Genomic DNA, 21469 nt, shown 5'->3' on the forward strand with positions numbered 1-21469 from the left:
GTTGACACCGCAAATGGAGTATCATTTTATTTATTTATGTATTAGAGCTTCAAACCTATCCCAAGCGTTGCCTAACTTTTATTTCTTGTTCTTGCTTACAAAAGCTATGTTAATTTGAAGAGGTTTAATTATATCAATCGAGTTTTATAAAGCATTCTTATTAGCCTAAAGAAATGAACATTTGCAAATGCAACCAGTTAGCAACTTTCTATCATGAAATCAAAATTTTAATTAAGTTATAGAATTCCACTTTAATGTAACGTGGTTGGCTAAATCAAATGATTGTAAATGGCATATTTTGGTTACTATTAATTTTGTTCGTTATTGCAGCTGTTGCTAATGAAATTTCTTTTGTGGTCATTAAATGATAAATGATGCCCGGTTTGATTTGGTGCATCAAATAGATGGCATGAATACATCAACGTCACAACTCTAAATCTATTGATTATATAGCTCAACGAACTATCATCAGGGACGCATAGAATAGTGCTCATACCAAAAGATTTGGAGGCCCAACAAAGCTAGCCCAAAATTTAATATCTAGGCCCACTTCAATCTCACTTGAGATTTAAATGATCGTTAATTGTGATAATGAAATCACTCGTTGTATTTGGGATGAGACAGAAAGAGGATCTAAAAATCTGAGTTGAATAGTAGGATTGTCTTCCTTATGATATATATATATATATATATTTTTTTTTTTTTCAAAAATTTTTTTCATTCACTTTTCTTTAATTTATCATGATAAGCATACTTTCATGATCTTTAAATATTAATCCTCAACAGCCATCTGGTTGAGACTATCATATTTTGTGCAGACATATATTTATAAAGAAAAATAACTATAGCATATACTTGTTCTGAGGCATATTGCAATATATTGTAATGACAGTTTCAACAAAGAGAGGATATATATATATATATATATATGTTATGTGGTACATCATGGGAGCTATTGCTTCAGTAGTTCTTCAGTTGATGGTGCATAACCTTTATCTACCGTCCTTCACTACCTATTTAGAAATAATAATAAAGTCAATTATATATATATAGAGAGAGAGAGAGACAGAGAAAGGGATGATTCAAGATTTACCTGTTGGAGAGAGAAAGGTATGGCCGCTCCATGAGAGGGCTAAATCGTAATTTGGTGGCATGTTCTTGCCATTTTAAATCTTCTTCTGAGACGATCTTCTCCAAATTAGGTGCACTATCTACACTAAAAGGAAATATTTCCAATTTTGGACATCTGGAAAAATGAACTATTTGTAATGATTCCCCTAAACGACCTATTGCATCCCTTTTTTGGATGAAGTAGTCGTCATAAGCTTTAACATTATTCAAGATACGAAGAAATAGTTCTCGTCACATCCTGAATCGTCTGTGAAAGTAATAGCCCTTTACATTATTATATATGATTGTTATTTTTCTCTTTCCTCCTTTCTCTACTCACTTTTGGAGGAAAGACAAAATGGTGGACCAAGAATCATGCAAAACACATGGTGGTGAAGGAAGTATTAGTATCATTCTTCTTCTTCTCGCCCAAGCTAACCAAATCCGGCAGATTGTCAAGTATCAAATACTGGAGTTTGGGCAAATTATGCGGGGCAAGAGGAAATGTTTCTAGTTTTGGACAGTTCTTGAGAGTAAGCCACCGTAATGAGGGCCAACAACAACTAGTGTACGAAACATCTCCCTCGCTGAAGCCCACGAATTCCGACAGTTCCTCAAGTTTCAGTTTATTCACTCTGCAAATCACCATGTGCTCCAAAAGGTAACATTTTCAGTTTTGGACAATTCACAATACAAACCTCCTCTAATGAGGGCCAACACCTCCTCCTGTACGAAACATCTCCGTCACCGAATCCCGCAAATTTCGGCAGGTTTCCTAGTACCAATTCTTTTCAGTCTCTGCAAATCATCATCGTCGGCTCCAAAAGGAAATCTTTTCAGTTTTGGACAGTTCCAAAAATGAAGTGCCTCCAATGAGGGCCAACGCAGCAGCAGCAGCAGAACATTATTATTCCCCTCGGAGAAGAAACCAACAAATTTCTCTAGTTCTAGATACTTCAGTTTGGGTAGCGGTGTACAACTATTATTATTTCTGATCTCATCATCGTCATCATTGTCCACTGAAATCATCTCCTCCAATCCCTTGCATTCCGAGATGTACAATTCTATTAAATGAATGAATTGCGAAAGCAAACCCCATGATGAGAAGAGCTGCTTCAACATCGGGCAATTATCCACAAACAATACTTGAAGACTCTTGAAGTTGTCTTTTAATAGCATTGGTGGTGAGATCTCGCAGCAGCCGCATAAGATGCTTCTTAAATTAGCGAGTCGCCCCAATCGTAGGTATTCTAGATTCGCAAAAGCATTTTCTTGCAATCCATCTTCATCTGCCAAGCCTTCAAGCGCATTACAATCATAAATGAAGCAAGATTTTAAACCAGAAATATTCCCCACACCCAAATCTGATAGTTTTGTAAGTACTTGCCTAATACCACGTAATTTCAGAACCTCTGAGCGTTTGATCACGTCCCTCACTCCAGATGAAACGATGCCGCGGCCTTCATCTATTTGGCCATAATAACCCAGTCCCCGTTTGTGTTTACCACGAAATTGCATACACATATTTATAGCTATTTCGTTAACCTTCCATCTCTCCATGCTCGGCTGTGTTCAACAAATTGTTTCAAATTATTCACGGATCCAAATTGGAATGCAAGTGAAGAAAGCGGTGCCGAGATGTTGGAAAGCTCTCCTGCCACAACTCCTCTACTTTCTTCATCCAGTTCAAAATCATCATCTTCAATTTCAAATTGTTCCAGTTGAGAAAGTTTGGATATCTTCCCACTAGGAATAGGAATCATCACCTTAATCTCAGCAGCATTATATGTTCTGCCCTTCAGTTTCAAACATTTAAGGCTGGTCAACTCCCAAATCTCACCAGGCAGATCTCTCATGTTGTGCTCAGTGATCTTGAGCACCTCCAGTTTCTTAAGTGCATTAATTTCATGAGGGAGTGCCTCCAACTGTTCGCATCTTTTGAGAAGCAATGCTCAAAGGCTTACCAGATTTGAGATGGAAGATGGCAATGAGCAGATAGTGCTACCTGACATATCCAAAACTCGAAGTGTAGGCATGTGGTTAAAGAAAGATTTAGGTATTGCTTGCAAATAAGGATGAGAATCAAAATCATAATGAAGCAGCAATGTTAAGAGCTTGGGGCAATTTGGCATCTCTGGTAAGCTGTGCCATTTTCCATTGATAAACGAGATCCTATCCGCTTCTTCCCATTCCTTATCATCCAGTACTATCTCTTGTCCGGACATGCCAGCTCTCACTACATGTCTGCTTGCTTCTCCTTCTTTCGAGGAAGTCCAATGTAGAGCGAAATCTCGAATCACATCATGCATTTTTTACATGGTTGTCATCCTCGCATTTTTCTAACAGTGATGTATCAATAAGGTCACGCAATAGGGCACGCCCCTCGTCACCAGCTTCCACCAAAGTACATTCACTCAAAAGGAGACCCTCCGCTCTCCAATATTCAATCAATTTAGACTTCTTAATCTCATGGTCTTCTGGATACAAGCCACAGTACAAAAACCGGTTCTTCGTGCTAGCATCATCTGAACATAAATGGTCATAACTGGCTTTCAATGACGCAAACACATTGTCGCTCATGTCCTTGACATAAGACTTATCAGGTGATTTCAACTTTCTCAATAAATTGCGCCAGACAGAAACACTTTCCTCGTTTCTTAGAGCCCCACCTACTACCTTTAGTGCAAGTGGTAAACCACCACACTGTTGGGCGATTTCTTGAGCTATCGGTTGTATTGTTTGTGACGTAGCTATGCCTCCTACAATTGACTCAAACATCTTCCATGCATCTTCTTTGCGCAATTCCCCCACATTGATCTCCGCATCAGTTTGCATCTTGCGACAAACTCCCCAATTTCTGGTTGTCAAAACAACTTTGCCACTGTTGTTTTGGTTTACACTTGGTATACCTACATTTGCCAAGTTCAAGGATTCCCATACATCATCCAAAAGCAACTAGTACTTTTTCCCCTCCAGCGCATGTAGCAATCTTCTTGCAACTGTTTCATCATCTGACTCATTCTTTAAATCCAATGATAGGCGCTTTGCAACTCCATCTTGAACTTTTCTAATGCTCCAAGAATTTGAGACGGTAACCCAGATTACGACATCAAACATATTTGTAATTTCAGGGCTACTATTCAAGAGTTTCATTAATGTTGTCTTCCCAATACCACCCATGCCCCAAATTCCAATCTTTTGAGTTGCTCCATCTCTTACATGTTCTAATATCTTTTGCAAGGTGCTTTCCGTTGAAGCTTCCACACTCAAATCGTCGAGAGGCATCTTCTCAACTTTTGCTAGTGGCAAATCAGCAAGAAAACCGGCTTCAAACTTGGTTTCTCCTGGAGTTCTTTAATGCTTTCGATCGTCTTCTCCACATCTTCACAGATGGAATCTGGAAAGCATCCCTCGCTAACAAGGTCATGCTCTTCAATCTTCTTCACCTCTTCTTCAATCTCCTTCACTTGTTTTTCAATTTTGTCCACATCTTCAATCCAGCCCTTGCATTCTCTTGTTGGAGCCTTTTGTCCATTTACACGGTCTATGTCAGCTTTAATGTCGTCCCTCCGTCGACATAAAGTTGTTAATTGCTTGTTAAGCTCCTTAAACTTCTCTGCCAACATCTCAGCTTTTGGCAAATCATCAACAAAACCAGCTTCAAACTTGGATTTCTCCTGGAGATCTTTAACTCTAATGATCATCTCCTCCACATTTTTGCCAAGTCTTGCCCGAGCAATTACATCCGGAAAGCAGCCTTCTAAACATCTCTTGTTAATAAGATGCTGGTCTTCAATATCCTTTACCTCTTTTTCCATCTTATCCACATCTTCAATCCAGCCCTTGCTTTCACTTGTTGGACCCTTTTGTCGATTTACACCCTTTATCTGAGCTTCAATGTCGGCCCTCCGTCGACTTAAAGTCGTTAATTGATTTTGAAGCTCCGTGAACCTATCTGGCAGGCCTATTACAGAACACAAGCATTTAGCAAGTGGTCTACATATGTCTTTGCCAACGCCATATAGAGTCTGAAAGATATCCATTGCCTCTGCACATTTTCACAATAAGACATCATTGGTATGTCAAGTCAGAAATTCAGAATTTGTTCAATTAATTGAAGTTTGTGAGTTGTGAGTTGTAAGCCATTTTGTAATTCATTCATCTTAACCAAGTGATATTGTTGCAGTTTTAAGTCTTTTGTTTGCTAAAGACTTGGGTCTGGTTGATTTATTTAGACCCAACTCAGTTGTATCATCCAAATATAAGCAAACAAATATATATATGCAGCAACACCTAACATAAAAATTTTAATTAACCAAAACAAAGAAAAACTAAAATAAAATATGAAACTCAGAAGTTAAATGATTAAATAAAATAATGCTTAAGCGGGTAATTTCATCAGAATTTTTTTCTCAAACAATCACTTAAACGGACATTAGCTAAAAAAAAACCCCTTTGGAATAGTTAGGGGAGTGTTTTTTTGCCAAAAATATCATAGGAGAGTTTTTCGCAACAGGTTAATATTTGAGGGGGAGAGGTTTCTCAGTTGGGGCTCACATTTGGGATGCCTGGAGGGCTATTTTTCTCTGTATTTGGTGGCGCATTTGGCTAGAGGGAAATTAGAAATATTTCAATGAAAAGGAGAAGCCTGTATGTTATGAAATAAGGATCGAATAGGAGTTATAAGAACAAGAGAAAAATAATAACAAGAAAAATGAATAGGCACACAAAAGGGACAAAGATTTATACGTGGTTCACCCTCACAATTAGGGTTACATCCACGGGCGATGATGATTCGTATCACTATAAAGAATAAGATTACAAATTGAAGAACATTTTGGTTCTTCCTCACAATAATCTCTCTTCTCGCACCACTCACTCACTAACAAAGAAGACTAACTCAACACTCAAGAAATACCCCGAATTGTATATGGTTTAAACAAAGAGAAAAACCCACCCAAAGACAAGCGTGAAGATTGTACACACAAAAGAATTTTCTCACACACACAAAACCAATATACTCTCTTGATCCGAATATTGTCTTACTCTTGGATGCCTCTTGGATGCTTCGAACTATGGACGGCAAATGCTATTTATAGCCAAAATGGGACACCAAAATGAGGCTACTTGGTGACCACTCAAAAGACTTGTTGGGCACACATTCTTCGAGGCCAAGGCTACTTGGTGACCACTCAAAAGACTTGTTGTGCACACATTCTTAGAGGCCAAGAATCTTGATGACATTATCGGTGATGCAAGCCTCAAATTGAGCCATATGTTTAACACTATCTCTATGTTTGAGTTTTCTATTATTTCTACTCTTTTTTGTTGGATTTCAAGAAGAAATTATTTTAGAGGAGATAGTTATTTTTTTGGCCTCTTTGATGGCTTGACGCGTTTTTTTGGCCTTTATGTTTCTTTGTGATTTGCTCCCTTTTGAGCGTTTGTTATAAAATTTTTACTTATCAAAAAAATAAAATAAAATTACTGAATCAAAAAATATATATATATCTTTTAACCAAATTCACATAATTGGGTGGATTGCAGACCCCCAATTGACTTGGTGAGGGTGATCAGCGACTGAGGGCGAGGGACGACAGCAGCGGCGGTAGTGGCGGTGGCGGTGGCGTGGACAGCGGCGGTGAGAGAAAGAGAAAGAACAAAGAGGAGAGAGAAAGGAGGAAAAAAAAAAAAAAATTAATTTTGGATTTTGGGTTGGGTTCGGGTTGAGACTGAGCCCAACCCAAATATGTCTGGGTTTTGACAAACCCAACCCAAACATGAGCCCGATTTATGAATTGTATATCTAAATTTCAAAATTTATGGGTTAAGGTTGGGCTGGGCTGGATTAGCCCGCCCAAATTGCAGCCCTATTTATTTTCGTGTTTGTTTTCTGTTTGAGAGTTGAATGTGCTTTATCGTTAGATCTTTTTTCATCAATTTGTTTTTGTTCAATATTGCTTGATTCTGTTTGAGAGTTGAATGTCACTAATAGGGGAGATAAGTGAGATTACAAAATGTAGAAGGGATTTATGTTGAATATCGACAAACTGGAGGTGGTAAGTGAAATTAACATTTTTTTATTATTATTATTTGGGTGTAACAAACAAACTAATGGTACCTATAGTGGTAAAAAGTTGTCCACATAGAATAGTCAATAAAAGAAATCCAACATCACTTAGCCAAAAGCAAAAGAAATTCAAAAACTAATGGTAGAAGTTATCAAAATCCATTAAACTAAGTGAGCTATGTCACTATCATGCAAATGAAGTTTATACGTGGTCCTTAGCTGGGGTTATTTTCCAATTTTTACTATCATATCCAATTTTCTTGTTACTAAAACCAACGGGTAAAAAAAATTGAAAAAATCAAGTCATGCATGGTTTTGATTATAGAAGATGCTTTTCCAATTAATTTTTATAAATTGTAAATAAAAAGTATTGATGAGAGAAGTATTTTTCAAAAAAGAAGACGTTGCATGCTTCTCTTGTACTTAATACTTTTTATTTACAAACAAGTAAAAAAAAAAATTTCTCTTTCTTGGCAAATGGAACATTCACTCTACAAATTATTCTAAAACAAAGGTAGTGATTTGAAGCAAGAAGATACTTATCTTATGTGAGTGTGCGTGTGCGTGTGCATGTGCATGTGTGCGCTTTTTCCTAAGTTTGAGTTAAGTTTTATTACCTTTGTAACACATTGATTGACGTAAATAGCAACGATAAACGTTCACAAGGATCGTACCTTGAATCCATAAGGTGGTACCTCAAATTCACAAGGAAAAAAAAAAAAGAATTTGCAGAGAAATCTATTAATAATTAAATAAATGATTCTGCTATCTTTATTACATATATTTATAACGAAAGAAAACCTAATACTAGAAAGAAACTAAAAATATAGAGAAACTTAACTGTTCCAAAAAAAAACACCTACTTTGAAAATTCTCTAAAATAAGAAAAGAAACCTAATTATTAAAAACCGTTAAATACCAAAAAAAAAAAAAAACAAATCGAATTCGTTTAGTTTTCTAACAAAAACGCCAAAATATTCAAAATTGAAAAAACGCAATACAAAAACTCAACCTATGACCGAAAGCCAGTTGCTTTTTGGTAGATGCCCAATTTGTGTGTCCTCTCTGTTCTACGTATCCCATTTCTTTCAATACCCATTTGTCTCCCCCATTTGGAACTTTCAATACCCATTTGTCTCCCCCCATTTGGAACTTTATACAAACACGTTGCGTCCCTCCTCTTGGGGTGAATTTATAGCTTGCGCTGGTCAGTCATGGCAGGAGAAAGCTAACCCTAGAACTGTAGTTAGCAAGCTATGCCCCGCGGCACTACTAGTATACAACATGTAACATAAGACACTTCAAAAGTCGAATGCTATGCTCAATCAAACAATTGCCTCCGTTTCGAGACAAGTTGATGTGATGGTCAGTAAAAGAAGATTCACGCTCTGCTACATGCATTGTGGTTCTTTCATCCGTCCACCGCCTGATTGATTTCTCTGGCAATGATCGGAACTCATCAACGCCTCTACTGCGTAACCCGATTGTACACTAACTGTTATAACGGTTAGACTTGGAATTGTCGTCACTTTGGGTTGGTCTATTGACTTTGGTAAAACTTCGGTATTGATGTAATGGGCTCTGGCCTTTTGTTTTTCTTGGCCCAATAATTTGGGTATGTACACAACATATATATATACTCACACTTTCCTTTCAAATAAATAAATAAAATGATGGACTCAAATAAATAATGCCGGATTGATTTGGTGTATGAAATAGATGACATGAGCACGTTAATTACAAAGCCCATGCCGCGAACATCAATTACAAAGCTAGCCCAAGATTTAACATCTAGACCTATTTTAATCTTGTGATACTGTAGCTCAAATTTAGACCCGTTTTGTTTGTGGGTTGCGAATTTTAATTATTATTTTTTTGTAACTTGATGTATAAGGACGCTTAGAGTTTGAAATGAATCATTGAGACACTAAAAATCGTACAGAAAAAAGAATGAGAGGCTAAAACTTATAAATTGCGACTTTACACATAGTGAAGATTTTTGTAGAAACGTATAGTATTTTATCGAAACACGTATAAATTTTTATATTCTTTGTGTGTTGTGTTTGTTTTTTGTTGTGATTTATAATTGTCATAACAAATCTCATCTAAATGAAGAATTGTTTAAAGCTTTAACGGGCTCTATTGTGAGAATCCTCAATCCAGACTCTCCTAATTTAAACAGAGCTTCACGAAATCTATTGAGAATGTTGGGATAGATATCTCCCTATTTGGGATAAAGTAGCTGATTTTTGAAGTGTTTTGGGAATTAAGCACGTGTGCCTGTATTTGTCACTTTCTATATCTATTTAAAGCTTTATTTATTTCTATACAATCCTTTCACTACTAATAATTAAAAAAAACGTTGTAGTTGTTGACTTTAAATGGAGGGTTGGTCATTTTTCTTTGGTTTGGTTATTTCACTTTGAACTTTTGTCGATCAATTTCGAAAATCAAGTTGAAACTTCAGGGATTCCTTAAAAAGAATTACTTTTAAAAGGAAAAAATTAAAACTAGTTACAATAAGAACCGTCTAATCGAATATTAAGAAAAGTGGGGGAATGAGAGATTGAGGATTCAATATCCTTTGTTATTTCTTATTTTGTTTATCAAAAAAGTTGTGATTCGTAAATTAAACTATTAAAGTGCTTTTAAATGTGAATTTTGCTTCTTCTTTTTTTTTTATAAGTAAAATTCAATATATAGATATGAATATAGACATATGTACAGGCCCGTAAGTTAGCCCAGTGCTAACAAAGCATTACAAATCGATCCCATGAATTTAAATTAAGAATTTTTTAATAGTAATTTTATTTTTAAGTATTTATTATTGTTCACTGAACAGTTTTAGTACTTAAAGGGGGAATTGAATACCAACTATGCATATACATATACTAAATTTTCCGTTGAAGCTTCCACAGTCAATTCTGGGAGAGGCGGCTTCTCAACTTTTGGTAGTGGCAAATCAGTAAGATAACCGTCTTCAAACTTGGAATTCAGCCGCAATTGTTTAACGCTTTCGATCATCTTCTCCACGTCTTCACTGAACCCCGCCCGAGGAGTAACACGGTGCTGCTCTTCAATCTCCTTCACCCGTTTTTCAGTCGCATCCACATCTGCAATCCAGCCCATGCACTCGTTTGTTGGAGCCTTTTGTTGTTTTTCACGCTCTATCTCAGCTTTAATGTCGTCCCTCCGTCGACATGAAGCTGTTAATTGCTCATTAAGGTCCTTGAACTTATCTGGAAGGCTTATTACAGAAGGCCCCCCTTCAGAAATTGGCCCATGTGATTTCATAAACGTTTCCGTTGAAGCTTCCACACTCAAACCTGGGAGAGGCATCTTCTCAACTTTAGCAGACTCTCGCACGTCACTTTTAAAAATCTTCCTACAAATGTCTTTGGCCTTGTCATATACGTATTTGCCAATGTCATACAGAGTCTGCAAGGCACCCACGACATTTACAAACTTTCGCACCGGTTTAACAACCGGGCTACGCCATATTTTTTTGGCAAAGCCAACTAGTTTCTGAAAGAAACCCATGGCCACTGCACAGTTCCACAACGAGACATCATTATGAGCATGTGAAGTCAAAAATTCATCTGCATTTCATTCAACTTAGCCAACTGATCCATAAATGTTGCAAGTTTTTAGTCTTTTGTCATTTATTCTGACCTACTAACTAATTGTATCATCAAATATTTCAGCTCAAGGTCCATGATATAGAAAATAAATACATAAATATAAGTAAAGGCAAATAAATGCAGCAACACCAAACATGAAAATTTAAAACTCACAAGTTATATGATCAAACAAAATACTGCTTAGTTTGGATGGTTTCTCTGAGCTCTAGTTTGTTTGTTGTTGAAGGTTGTCTTAGATAATGGACGGGTTGATGGTGCCTCTAACCATATCTGGCTCATTTTTCCTATTCCGTGTAATAAAAACATTTTCACCTGTCAAAATAAAAATAGAATAACGTCGTAATGGATAATAATGCCGCTTCCCACTAAAGTCTAACTAGTAAATTCAAAATATCTTTATTAAGAATTAGATTATATTTGGGCGGTAAGTTACTTTTGGTGATTTATGCCTACTTCAACTATAAAAAAGTGTATCCGTCTTCTTCCAACTACTCAGTGTCGGTTTCATATAAATCTTACTTTTTTTCATTTTACGAATGTTAATTTGGTACTTTTGTTTCTCTCAAAATTGTATTTTGAGTCTATGAATGTTGTTTTAGTTAAATTGTGTACTATATTTTTTTGTAAAATTTTGCTATATAAAAATTTATATTTTATTTCAAAATTTGTTTATAAAATTATATACCTTACAGATTATACGCGGGCACACACACACACATATATATATATTCATATAAATATACATATACATATACATATTAACATATACATTTACCAATGTTGAGTGTCATTCAGGTTGGTTGAATTTTTGCAAAATTGTGGGAGGCATGTGTAATGCAAACATAAAAGTAGGGGTGGCACTATAATTTTAAAAATTCAAGGGAACACAATGTATTTTCAGAATTCATGAGGAAAGGTGAATAATTCAGTCACAAATGATAAAATAATAACAGTGAATACCGAGAACAAAAGCAAATACAACCATATATAATAAAGTTGGAGATGTCTATTACTTATTTTTAGTATTGAAGCAAAAATATGTACACGTCAATTTTAAAAAACTATCTGGTAAACCAATTTTAAATCCTTGCAAATGAAGTTCATATATGATCACTAAGGTTATTTCAAAACGTTAATTAACTAATTTCTAGGTACTGTATTCATTTTTTTGTGTTACAAATATTGTGCGCACAAAAATAAATAAATAAATAAAGAAGAAGAAGGAGAAGAAGTTATCATGTACGGTTTGGATTACATTCTTTTATTAAGGAAAAAAATTACTCAAAAACTTAGAGAAGTGTTACATGTATTACTCTAATAGACACATTACTTCAAATTGAAATTAATATGTAAAGGTAGTTATATATTTTCAAACATACCTTATGAAATAAGTTCAATCACTTGGAGTCTATATAATATTGAAGAGCCTGGACTAACGACTATTTTTTTTTTTCCTGTCAATATATATATATATATACATATACATATATATGTAACTTGAATCAATCAAATGAATCTGTATTTTAAAGAATTGGGAATACAGGCCATGCTTAAAGAGAAATGGTAATTTGAAGAATTGTTAAATAATTATTTTTTCTTTAGAATTTGTTTTAACTTTAAAAAAAAAAATCAAATTCTAGATTTTTATTTTTATTTTTTTTGAGAATTTTGATACAACATTTGGAAAAGATATGCCATTACCTTGATAAATGATTAAGGAACAATATTATCATTTTAAATAAGTAGGACATCATAAGTTTTAACAAAAAGTTATTATAGAAAGTAAATGCGGGAGTTTTATTAACAAATACAAGGTGTGGTTATTGAATTTGTCATTTAACAAGAGATGACTAAAAATCTTACTGCTACTTTGTATAATGTGGTTTTGGTGTGTTTATAAAAAGACATATTTATATGCATATTTAATTTATGTATGCACATTTAATTTATGTTTGCACATTAAAAAACATGAAATTGAATACTATAGGTATATTAAAAATAAATTAAAAACAAAGTTTCTTAACATATATAATCAAATTAAATTAAATATTCTTTTTCTTTAAAACCTTCAATAAAAAAACACAGATTTCAGGGACATTAGGAGCTGTGATGATTTACTGAAAAAACACAAATGAATTAATTTTTTATTTTTCGTGGTTATAAAAACATTTGAGAAAGTCCACCAAACCTTTTAAACTTCAAATTTACAGAGAAGTCCTCATCTTGCTATTTTTAGTACTTCTGCAAAATATGTTTAATTTTTCATTTATTTTAGCGGGAACCCATGCAAATCATGAAGTTTATATTTGGTCCCTAGGGTTATTTTTCAATTTTTATTATCAGATTCATTTTTCATGTTAAACACACACACACACACAAATAAAAAATGAAAAAGATCAAATCATGAATGGTTTTGATTATGTTCAAATTAAGGAAAACCTAAATATGTCATAATTAAAAATTAAAATATATAAGAAAATATATTATATATTCTTCTTATACGTACCTTTATTTCAAGTTGAAATATAACGAATGTTTGAGAGGCGGGATTGTTGACAATCTTTTTTATCTGTCAATGTATATTAACTTAAATCAATCAAATGAATCAATATATATTTAAAGGACATCAACTTGCGTACCTAATTGTTGCAATTGACACCTCTGATTTCTATCACTGAAGAAACAATAATGCATGCTGAAAGATGGATGAGATAACCTCTTGCTTTTATAGAGAAGAAGGAAGGAAAAATAATGCAGCATCTATTTATGAAAGAGTACACTTTAAATACAAGTTATAGAAGATGCTTTAATTACCGAAGAAAAGTTATAAAAAATGCTGCTTCTCAAATTAATTTGCATATATAGATTATTATTGTGAATAAAAATTATTGATTGTTAAGAGAAGATTAATATTTCAAAACAAGATGTATATATGTTTCTCTTCTTGTCAATACTTTTCATTTACAAACAAGAATTCCTTTCTTTGCAGGTAATTAAACATGAGATACAAATGGAGCATTTACTCTTCAAGTTATTCTAAAGCTAAGTTAATAATTTGAGACAAGAAGAAAAGAAAAATCAATTAATAGTTGATACTGCAAATGGCGTATCATTTTATTTATTTAGGTATACAAGCTTCAAACTTGTCCCAAGTGTTTTCTAACTCTTATTTATTTTTCTTGTGTATAATGTAAGAATTTTTAGACTTTCATTGATTATCATTTAATAATATATATGAAATTTCAGATTGATGGTTTAAACCAAATACAGATTGCGGGATATCCAATCAATGTAAGAATATTTGGGCTTCCATTGATTATCACTGAAGAGAAGAATATTTCTAATTTCCATTTACAAACAAGAATTCCTTTCTTTGCCGGTAATAAATGAGATGCAAATGGAGCATTTACTCTTCATGATATGCTAAAGCTAAGCTAATAATTTGAAGCAAAAAGAAATTAAAAATCAATTAATAGTTGACACCGCAAATGGAGTATCATTTTATTTATTTATGTATAAGAGCTTCAAACCTATCCCAAGCGTTGCCTAACTCTTATTTCTTTTTCTTGTGTACAAAAGCTATGTTAATTTGAAGAAAGATTTAATTGTATCAATAGAGTTCAATTGAGTTTTATAAAGCATTCTAATTAGCCTAAAGAAATGAACAGTTGCAAATGCAAGCAGTTAGCAACTTTCATCATAAAATCAAAATTTTAATTAAGTTATAGAATTCCACTTTAATCTGGTTGGCTAAATCAAATGATTGTAAATGGCATATTTTGGTTACTATTAATTTTGTTCGTTATTGCAGCTGTTGCTAATGAAATTTCTTTTGTGGTCATTAAATGATAAATAATGCCCGGTTTGATTTGGTGCATCAAATAGATGGCATGAGTACATCAACGTCACAACTCTAAATCTATTGAATATATAGCTCATCGAACTATCATTAGGGACGCATAGAATAGTGGTCATACCAAAAGATTTGGAGGCCCAACAAAGCTAGCCCAAAATTTAATATCTAGGCCCACTTCAATCTCACTTGAGATTTAAATGATCACCAATTGTGATGATGAAATCACTGTTGTATTAGGGACGAGACAGAAAGATGACCTAAAAATCTGAGTTGGATAATAGGATTGTCTTTCCTTATGATATATATATATTTTCTTTTTCAAATTTTTTTTTTTTCATTCATTTTCTTTAATATATCATGATAAGCTTATACTTTCATGATATTTAAATATTAATCCTCAACAACCACCTAGTTGAGACTATCACATTTTGTGCACACATATATTTATATAAAAAAATAACTATAGTATCTTTGTGGTAGTGAGTGCTAATTAGAAAGAAAAATTACAAGCAAGAATTGAAGCAGATAATTACTGGCACAACAATAATTACAATACAATAATAATTAAGACGTTTAGATAGAACAGTTTCTTTACAAATTAACATGAAGTTCCATTTCTGGCTTCTTATTCTGAGGCATATAGCAATATATAGTAATAGTTGCAACAAAGAGAAGATATATATATATATAGAGAGAGAGAGAGAGAGAGAGAGAGAGAGAGAAAGGTAGGATTCAAGATTTACCTGTTGGAGATTCACAGTGGATTCTTGTACCGATTATCAAATTTAACCTGGTCTGGGTGCCGCTTGAGAGGGCTGAATCGTAATTTGGTGGCATGGTCTTGCCATTTTAAATCTTCATCTGAGACAATCATCTCCAAATTAGGTGCACTATCTACCCCCAAAAGGAAATATTTCCAATTTTGGACATCGGAAAAAATGAACTCTTTTGAATGATTCCCAACACATGGTGGTGAAGGAAGTATTAGTATCATTCCTCCTCTTCTGGCCCAAGCTAACCAAATCCGGCAGATTGTGAAGTTCCAAATACTGGAGTTTGGGCAAATTAAGCGGGGCAAGAGGAAATGTTTCTAGTTTTGGACAGTTGCTGAGAGTAAGCATCCATAATGAGGGCCAACAACAACTTGTGTACGAAACATCTCCCTTGCTGAAGCCCACGAATTCCGACAGTTCCTCTAGTTTTAGTTCTTTCAGACTCTGCAAATCATCATGTGCTTCAAAAGGTAACATTTTCAGTTTTGGACATTCCAAAATACGAACCACCTCTAATGAGGGCCAACACCTCCTCCTGGAAACATCTCCGTCACCGAAGCCCGCAAATTCTGGCAGGTTTTCTAGTTTCAAATACTGTAGTTTGGGCAAATTATGCGGGGCAAGAGGAAATGTTTCTAGTTTTGGACAGTTGCTGAGAGTAAGCTTCCATAATGAGGGCCAACAACAACTTGTGTACGAAACATCTCCCTCACTGAAGCCCACGAATTCTGACAGTCCCGCAAGTGTCAGTCGTTCCAGACTCTGCAAATCATCATGTGCTCCAAAAGGTAACATTTTCAGTTTTGGACATTTCACAATACGAACCTCTTTTAATGAGGGCCAACACCTCCTCCTATACGAACCATCTCCGTCACCGAAGCCCGTAAATTCCGGCAGGTTTTCTAGTTCCAAAATTTTCAGTCTCTGCAAATCATCATCGCCGGCTCCAAAAGGAAATCTTTTCAGTTTTGGACATTTCCGAAAATCAAGTCTCTCCAATGAGGGCCAACGCAGCAGCAGCAGAACATTATTATTCCCCTTGGAGAAGAAACCAACAAATTCCTCTAGTTTTTCAAGCCCCAGATGCTTCAGTTTGGGTAGTGGTGTCCAACTATTATTATTTCCGATCTCATCATCGTCATCATTGTCCACTGAAATCATCTCCTCCAATCCCTTACAATTCCAGATGACCAATTCTTCTAAATGAATGAATTGCGAAAGCAAACCCCATGATGAGAAGAGCTGCTTCAACATCGGGCATTCAGTCACAACCAATACTTGAAGACTCTTGAAGTTGTCTTTTAATGGCATTGGCGTTGAGATCTCGCAGCAGCCGCATAAGATGCTTCTTAAATTAGTGAGTTGCACCAAGTCTAGGTATTCTAGATTCGCAAAAGCATTTGCTTGCAATCCATCTTCATCTGCCAAGCCTTCAAGCGCGTTACAACCATGTAAATTCAGAACCTCTGAACGTTTGATCACGTCCCTCACTGCAGATGAAACGATGCCGCTGCCTTCATCTATTTTGCCATCATAACCCAGAATCCGCTTGTATTTACGAGGAAAATACACACTTTTATGAGTCATATTTCTAGCCCCAACAGTGAAATGGAATTTCGTTAACCTGCCATCTCTCCATACTCCGCTGTGTTCAACAAATTGTTTCAAATTATTCACGGATCCAAATTGGAATACAAGTGAAGAAAGCCGTGTCGAGATGATGGAAAGCTCTCCTGCCACAACTCCTCTACTTTCTTCATCCAGTACAAAAGCATTATTTGCAATTTCAAATGTTCCAGTTGAGAAAGTTTGGATATCTTCCCACTAGGAATAGGAATCATCACCTTAATCTCAGCATCATTAATTGTTGTGTCCTTCAATTTCAAACATTTAAGGCTGGTCAACTCCCAAATCTCACCAGGCAGATCTCTCATGTTGTGCCAAGTGATCTTGAGCACCTCCAGTTTCTTAAGTGCATTAATTTCATGAGGGAGTGCCTTTAACTCTCTGCAACTTTTGAGAAGCAATGCTCGAAGGCTTACCAGATTTGAGATGGAAGATGGCAATGAGCAGATAGTGCTACCTGACATATCCAAAACTCGAAGTGTAGGCATGTGGTTAAAGAAAGATTCAGGTATTGCTTGCAAATAAGGAGAATAACGAATAGAAAAATCACAATGAAGCAGCAATGTTAAGAGCTTGGGGCAATTTGGCATCTCTGGTAAGCTGTACCCTTCTGCATTGATAAACGAGATCCTATCTGCTTCTTCCCATTCCTTATCATTCAGTACCATCTCTTGTCCGGACATGCCAGCTCTCACTACATGTCTGCTTTTTTCTCCTCCTTTCGAGGAAGTCAAATGTAGAGCAAAATCTCGAATCACATCATGCATTTTTACATGGTTGTCATCCTCGCATTTTTCTAACAGTGATGCATCAATAAGATCACGCAATAGGTCACGCCCCTCGTCACCAGCTTCCACCAAAGTACATTCACTCGAAAGAAGACCCTCCGCTCTCCAATATTTAATCAACTTAGACTTCTTAATCTCATGGTCTTCAGGATACAAGCCACAGTACAAAAACCGGTTCTTCATGCTAGCATCATCTGAACATAAATGGTCATAACTGGCTTTCAATGACGTAAACACATTGTCGCTCATGCCCTTGACATAAGACTTATCAGGCGATTTCAACTTTCTCAATAAATTGCGCCAGACAGAAACACTTTCCTCGTTTCTTAGAGCCCTACCTACTACCTTTAGTGCAAGTGGTAAACCATCACACTGTTGGACGATTTCTTTAGCTATCGGTTGTATTGTTTGTGACATAGCTATGCCTCCAACAATTGACTCAAACATCTTCCATGCTTCTTCTTTGGGCAATGCCCCCACATTGATCTCCGCATCAGTTTGCATCTCACGACAAACTCCAAAATTTCTGGTTGTCAAAACAACTTTGCCACCGTTGTTTTGGTTTACGCTTGGTATACCGACAGTAGCCAAGTTCAAGAATTCCCATACATCATCCAAAAGCAACAAGTACTTTTTTCCCTCGAGCTCATGTAGCAATCTTCTTGCAACTGTTTCGTCATCTGACTCATTCTTTAGATCCAACGATAAGCGCTTTGCAACTCCATCTTGAACTTTTCTAATGCTCCAAGAATTTGAGACGGTAACCCAGATTACGACATCAAACATATTTGTAATTTCAGGCCTATTATTCAAGAGTTTCATTAATGTTGTCTTCCCAATACCACCCATGCCCCAAATTCCAATCTTTTGAGTTGCTCCATCTCTTACATGTTCTAATATCTTTTGCAAGGTGCTTTCCGTCGAAGCTTCCACACTCAAATTTTCGAGAGGCATCTTCTCAACTTTTGCTAGTGGCAAATCAGCAAGAAAACCGGCTTCGAACTTGGATTTCTCATGGAGTTCTTTAACGCTTTCGATCGTCTTCTCCACATCTTCACAGATGGCATCTGGAAAGCATCCCTCGCTAACAAGGTCATGCTCTTCAATCTTCTTCACCTCTTCTTCAATTTTCTTCACCTCTTCTTCAATCTTACCCACATCTGCAATCCAACCTTTGCATTCATTTGTTGGAGCCTTTTGTCCATTTGCGCGGTCTATGTCAGCTTTAATGTCGTCCTTCCGTCGACATAAAGTTGTTAATTGCTTGTTAAGCTCCTTGAGCTTCTCAGGCAACATCTCAGCTTTTGGCAAATCATCAACAAAACCAGCTTCAAACTTGGATTTCTCCTGGAGATCTTTAACTCTTATGATCATCTCCTCCACATTTTTGCCAAGTCTTGCCCGAGCAATTACATCCGGGAAGCAGCCACTTAAACATCTCTTGTTAATAAGATGCTGGTCTTCAATATCCTTTACCTCTTTTTCAATCTTATCCACGTCTTCAATCCAGCCCTTGCATTCAATTGTTGGAGCCTTTTGTCGATTTACACCCTCTATCTTAGCTTCAATGTCGGCCCTCCGTCGACTTAAAGTTGTTAATTGATTTTTAAGCTCCGTGAACCTATCTGGCAGGCTTATTACAGAACACAAGCATTTAGCAAGTGGTCTACATATGTCTTTGCCAACGCCATATAGAGTCTGAAAGATATCCATTGCCTCTGCACATTTTCACAATAAGACATCATTGGTATGTCAAGTCAGAAATTCGAAATTTGTTCAACTAATTGAAGTTTGAGTTGTAAGTAGTAAGCCATTTTGTATTTCATTCATCCTAACCAAGTGATATTGTTGCAAATTTTAAGTCTTTTGTTTGCTAAAGACTTGGGTCTGGTTGATTTATTTAGACCCAACGCAGTTGTATCATCCAATATTTCAGCCCGAGGCCCCATGATATAAAAAATAAATACATAAATATAAGCAAAGACATATAAATGCAGCAACACCTAACATAAAAATTTTAATTAACCAAAACAAAGAAAACTAAAATAAAATATGAAACTCCGAAGTTAAAGGATCAAATAAAATAATGCTTAGTTTGGATGGTTTCTCTAACCAATTCAGGTTGTGATCTATTTCGGTTTCAGGTTGTGACCTATTCCGGTTGCGAGAGTCTTCGACTTTTTGTGGGACTTTACAATTTAATTTTTTTATAACCAAATTATCCTTTTAAATCATTACGTCTTTCTTTTCTTCCTTGTCAACTTGATTGATTCTTTATTGGGTTCTTATCATTTTAAGTTGGGTAAATTGCACTAGCACCTCCTAAGATTTGAGTCAATGACACTACCAATTTTGTATATATTTAAAATTAAGGAAAATTTTCATAATCTATCTCTCTAAAAAATTTTCTCTCTCTAAATATATCTTTATCAATGTTGATATTATCTCTCTAATTTATTTTCAATCTCTCTAAAATATATCTTTGTGGCCACAGCATTATTTCTCTCTCTCTCTCAAATTTCTCTCTATAAAATTTCTCTACGTCTTGCGTATAGTCTCTCTATTTTTTGTTGGCTGTAGTTTCAACCAACTAAATAATTTCTAAGTGAAAAAAGGAGAAGAATGAATAAATAAATATTTTTATGTATTGTATTGAATTCTTTGTTGTGTTAATATATCTTAACAACAAATCCCTTACACTATATATACTATTCTCCTATAGACCTTTGAACTTTTCAAGACAATTCTCAACCACACATGATACATGCACTCACTTGATACATGTACTCACTTAAAACATGTACACACTTGATACATGAATAAACCCAAAAATGCATAATGAACATGGAATTAATTTATTTTTAACACACCCCCCTTAATGCCATGTTGTGACACCCAACAATTCTCTAAAGTATTCAAACTTATTTTTTGAAAGTGCTTTGGTAAAAATGTCCGCAACTTGGTCTTCAGTCTTACAATACTTGAGTTGAATCTCTTCATCTGTGATGTTTCCAATTTTCCGCATATTTCATTTTTTTGAAATTTTGTTGATGCAAGGGTATTTCTGTCTTTTCACGTTTTGCGTACGAGATTTTAGTTAGGCCCATTTGCATTTCACACTTTTTTTTTATGTGAATTAAGTGGCATTTACTTAGTGGTGCATGTATTTAAATATGTGGTGTAATTTTGAGACAAAAAAGAAAAAGGAAAAGGAAAAAAAAAAAAAAAAAAAATGGTGGGACCCACCACTAACTTATGAGACCACAATTTGTTTCCCCACTTTCTCTCTGCCCGTAACTTCTTCTTCTCTCTCAATTTTCTCTTCATTTTTCTTTCCTTTTGGAAGCAAGCTTTGATCTAAGGTTTCTCTCTCAATATTTAGTGATTTTAAGTGCCGTTTGAGGCAAAATGGAGAGCACGACGATCTCTACGCGTGAGTACCAACAATTTCAGCTTTGGGCCTTTCTTTGGATTTCGAAATTCTTGACCCATTTCAAGGGTTTTGCTCATTTTAGAGGTAGGGGTTCTTAATTCATGTTTTTCTTGCTCCTTGGTGAATTATATCTCACAAAGTGTTGCAAGCATGTTTAATTTGAATGTTAATT

At 35.2% G+C, this 21469-nt stretch overlaps 1 protein-coding gene and 1 pseudogene across 4 annotated transcripts in view; both read right to left on the reverse strand.

Moving 5' to 3' along the window:
• Window positions 1–2642: 2642 nt before the first annotated feature.
• LOC132301089 (disease resistance protein At4g27190-like) lies at window positions 2643–4395 on the reverse strand (annotated as a pseudogene).
• A 5563-nt stretch (window positions 4396–9958) lies between these two features.
• Window positions 9959–21469, reverse strand: part of LOC132299390 (probable disease resistance protein At5g43730) — a 36734-nt gene continuing 25223 nt past the window's right edge. For 3 of the 4 annotated variants that reach the window (XM_059795953.1, XM_059795954.1, XM_059795956.1), the window contains 3 exons: window positions 15421–19582; window positions 13328–13390; window positions 9959–10725 (listed from right to left, as the gene is read on the reverse strand). In XM_059795953.1, the coding sequence (XP_059651936.1) occupies window positions 17124–19577 (2454 nt within the window). In that variant the 5' untranslated portion in view covers window positions 19578–19582 and the 3' untranslated portion in view covers window positions 9959–10725; window positions 13328–13390; window positions 15421–17123. Of the gene's footprint in view, window positions 10726–10974; window positions 11134–13327; window positions 13391–15420; window positions 19583–21469 lie in introns of all 4 variants that reach the window. The other variant, XM_059795955.1, reaches the window with a different exon arrangement.

Source organism: Cornus florida, unplaced genomic scaffold (genome assembly GCF_030987335.1).
Source record: "Cornus florida cultivar Cherokee Brave unplaced genomic scaffold, ASM3098733v1 CherokeeBrave_3.0.0_Hap2_Chr03, whole genome shotgun sequence".
Taxonomy (NCBI): domain Eukaryota; kingdom Viridiplantae; phylum Streptophyta; class Magnoliopsida; order Cornales; family Cornaceae; genus Cornus; species Cornus florida.